At 75.1% G+C, this 4,095-nt stretch overlaps 1 protein-coding gene across 1 annotated transcript in view; it reads right to left on the reverse strand.

Annotated features, from left to right (window-relative positions):
- The window catches only part of H696_05910 (hypothetical protein), a gene marked incomplete at both ends in the record, with an annotated part of 6,118 nt that continues 2,023 nt past the window's right edge, over positions 1-4,095 (reverse strand). Inside the window, 2 exons of the mRNA XM_009499686.1 lie at positions 1-2,115; positions 2,409-3,977. Of these exons, the coding sequence (XP_009497961.1) occupies positions 1-2,115; positions 2,409-3,977 (3,684 nt within the window). The remainder of the gene's footprint in view (positions 2,116-2,408; positions 3,978-4,095) is intronic.

Genomic DNA, 4,095 nt, shown 5'->3' on the forward strand with positions numbered 1-4,095 from the left:
TTAGCCCCCGCGGCTGAGCTGCGCAAGCACCTCAACCTCATTGTCCAGGAGCGCGTGCCGGCGGAAGAGGGGCAGCCACTCGCGGATGACCGCGCGGTCGGACGGCCGAAGGATGAGCGTGGCCGAGGCGGCCGATGCCCCGGCCCCCCGGGGGATGGCCCCGGCGATGGCCGCCCGCAGGGCCGTCGAGCTGACCGACTGCGGGGTGGAGATATTCCGCGGCCCGGATGAGGACGAGGAGGAGGAGGAGGAGGAGGAGGAGGAGGAGGAAGACCCCCCGCCGACGGCAGGGGAGAAGGCCCCGCCGAGGGCCGACGAAGTGGACGCACTGCTGGCGTGCGACGGGACGACCGTGACCACGGATGCGCCGCCGCCGCCGCCGCCGCCTGGCGCATCGATCGACGCCGGGGCCCCAGACACATAGAGCACCAGCTGGTCGAGGGCCGCCTTGGCCGACACCGTGGGCAGGAGCCCCGCCGTGGCCCCGGGGTCCCCGCCGATCAGCGGGCTGGCCAGGCCCCCGGCCCCGGCCCCGGCCGGCTCCAGTAGATATGTGATGGCGATGAGGTCGCGGCAGGCCGTCGCCGCCGCCGCCGCCGCCCCGGCCGCCGCCGGCGTGGCGGCCGACGAAGCCAGCAGGGACTCCCCGTCGACCGGGGCCCCTGCCCGGGGAGCCGCAATCTCAATGGCCACATAGGCCACCGCATAGATGGGAATCGACAGGATGGGCAGGCGCCGGCCGAGGAAGGCCTGCTCGCAGGCGTAGATGTTGATTTGCCCCCGCTCATACAGCACATAGCGCGAGTGCCAGTGGTCCAGGGTGGCGGTGCCGACGCCGCGCAAGGGCACCGACGCCGGCCCGGGCCCGGCCGACGGGGCGTGGGCCCCGGGGCCGGTGGTAGCGCCGCCGCCGCCGGCCAGAGCCAGACGCGCACTCGCCCCGGCACACAACTTGGTCTGGATGCAGGACACGGCACAGCCACAGTGCGCCGGCGCGGTGCAGGGCGCCACCATGGCACCAGCGGGGCCGGCGGCCGGCCGGCCGGCCGCCGGCACCGGGCTGCCGGGGCCGGCCCCATCGTCCGCTCGATCGCCGGCCTTGCCACCGGGCGAGGCGCCGCTCAGCGAGAAAGACCGAAGGGTCCGGACCGGGGTCGATGGGGGCGGCGCATCGGCCGGGGGGGCGGGTCCCCCGGCGCCCGGCGGTGACCCCGGCATCGGCCCGGCTGCGCCGGCCGCCGCGGTCGCCGCCGGCAGCTGCGGCGACGAGGCCCCACTCGAGTCGGCCGAATTCGGCCCCGATGCCAGGGGCAACAGCAGCTGGGCCAGGGAGGCCAGCATGAAGCTGCTCCCGCGCCAGGAACCCCCGGCAGACGCCAGCCCCGGGGCCGCAGAGGAAGAAGACACCGATGACGCCGACGAGGGGGAGGGCGAGGAAGACCCCCCCCCGGCCGGCTCCGGGGGAGGCGGCGCCTCGCCCCCGAACAGGCTCGTGGCAAAGGGCAGGCACAGGTGGTCCGAGTGGAACTTCAGCACGGCCGCCGGGCGGAAGCCCAATTCCCGGAAGAGGGTCACATCGCGGAATTTGGTGTAGGCACAGGCCAGCTCGCGTGCGATGACATACTGCAGCAGGCGGCCCAGCTGGCCGAAGAAGGAGAAAATCGTGCACAGGTCCCCGACCACCATGTCCACGGTGGCGGCCTTGGTCACCTCGCACAGGGCCCCCACAATCAGCGTGTCATACTGCAGCATGAGCTTGACAAACTCGATGGACTGCGGGCTCAGCAGCGGGTCGGCCACCTCCAGCAGGTAGGAGTCCGACACCCCGACCACCGACAGCGGCCGGTTGGGCGGCTGCGACAGCGAGGACGTCGAGGCGCTCTTCAGCCGGCTCAGCGTGCCGTACCGGCCCCCGAGCGAGGCGCCCCCGCCGCCGAGGAGGGCCCGCGCCCGCGAGGGCGAGGCGGTGGCCGCCGGGGCCGCCGCTGCCGGCTCCGCCGCCGGCCGTGCGAGCGGGACACTGGGGCTGGATTCCAGGGGTGGCTGCTCGTGCAGGTCCACATTGCTGGTGGCCAGCGATTGGCACAGGGCGCCGGCGAGGTCCCGGCGGAGCATCTGCCACCGTCGGGACATGGGGGGGGGGGGGAGAAGGGGGAAGGGCGAGCGGGCATTTCACAGGCCGCGTGGTCACGGGCGGCCGCAGAGGGCGCGAACATCCACCAGGTTAGCCAAGGGCCCCAGGGAGGGGGGGGGAGGGGGCGGGGGACAGCAAAGCCAGAAGGAAGGCAGGGCCGGCAGGCGCAAGGGGAAGGGGGGCGGGGAGGGCGGGCGAGGGAGGGACACAGAGGAAGAAGGAAAAAAAAAAAGGGCAGCGGCGAGCCAGCCCCAAGTCGCTGGTCGACACGCACCAGCAGCTCCGCGGCTCGGAGCTCCGAGTCGGACAGGGCCGAGGAGGCGGGGGCCCGCAGGCGGGGCGTGGTCGCGGCATAGGCCGATGCCCGGCGCAGGGGAACGGCCAGCTGGCGCACCAGGCGCCGGACGGACTTGCGCACCGCGGAGCTCGGGGCCGGGGTGTCCACATGCCCGGCGGAGGGGCTGATGGGCGACGAGGCGCCGCCGGCCCCGGCGCCCGACGCGGCTGACAGACGGTCCGGGCTGGACGCGGCCCCGGGCCCGGTCGACGGGGAGGACGAATGCATCAGCAGACTGTCGTAGGTTGTCCGGTAGGAGGAGGCCGGGCTGGTCCGGTCATTCAGGTGAACCAGCCTCTCATTCAGCTCGGCCGTCGACAGGGGAGGCGGCGCCCGGTCCAGATCCGGCGGCGGGGGGGGGATAGCCTGGCCCGGGGGCAGCGGCGCCCCGGCCACCAGGACCAGCGGCTCGGCCGTGATCTCCGTGGCGATGTGCGTGACGACATTGCTGCCAGTGGCGGCGGCGGCGGCGGCGGCGGCGGCGGCGGCCGTAACCGCTGCCGGAGTGGCTGGGCTGGCGCTGCGGGCAGCCGCAGCCACCGGAGCAGGCGGCGCCGCGATGGTGGTGTCGATGGCCGACGCCGGCCCGGCCGGGGTGGTGGCCGGGCTCGGGGCAGGGCTGGCCACCGACATGGAAACCGCGTCGGCCTCCGGCCCCCGGGGGCCCGGCTGCTGGCCCGAGGGGAGGGGCGCCGCCTTGCCGGCCGACGGCGGAACCGGCGGCCGCCCGGGCGGCGGCTGGCTGGTCACCGTCTCGCTCTGGCCGAGGATCTCGATCAGGGCCACCGAGCGCCGCCGGGCATTGTTGCCGGCCGCCGCCGGGACACCGCACAGGATGGAGTCCGGCCCGGGGGGCGGATGCCCCAAGTGATAGAGGCCCTGGTTGGTGAGGACCAGCGCGTCGCCGGCCAGGCCCAACGGCGACACCGAGTACAGCAGGTCCGAGTGGGGGCTGGTCGAGGAGGAGGTGGACGAGGAGGAGGAGGTGGACGAGGAGGACCCGGGCGCCAGGGCGGCCATCATGCCGCCGACGGTCGGGAGCGACGCCCCGCGGTGATGGTGGGCCCCGGTCGGGGGCAACATCGATGTCGGCGATGGGGGGACCACCGCGGCCGCGCCGTCAGCCCCCCCTGGGACCCCGGCCGCCCGGCCCGGGACCTGCATCAGGGGCATGGAGGCCGACATGCCGGCCGTCCGCAGGGACGACAGGGACCCATACTCCCGGAGGGTGCCCTCTTCGTGGGGGGCCGGGCTGTCGGCAGGCTCGGCCATCAGTGAGTCCAGCGACGAGCCGGGCGACGCGGTTTCCAGGGCCGCCGCATAGGACGGCGGGGTGCCGGTCCCGGCGCTGGCGGGGCGCGCCCCGAGCGGGGTGTCCGGCGGCGAGAGAGGGGCCACCGGCGCCGGCCCGGGGGCGGTGCCTGGGACGGAGGCAATGCCGTCAGGACCGGCGGCAGGCTCGGCAGCCCGGGAGGCGGGCACGGCGCCGGGCCGAGAGACGACATGCTATGCGAGAGCAGCCGGCCGGGCGCGGGGAGGAGGGGCGTGGGAGCGGTTAGTGGAGATGGATGGGGGGCGGGGAACACACATGGGGGAACAAACACCAGGGGAGGTGTGGGGGGGG

Source organism: Fonticula alba, assembly GCF_000388065.1.
Source record: "Fonticula alba strain ATCC 38817 unplaced genomic scaffold supercont2.15, whole genome shotgun sequence".
Taxonomy (NCBI): domain Eukaryota; order Rotosphaerida; family Fonticulaceae; genus Fonticula; species Fonticula alba.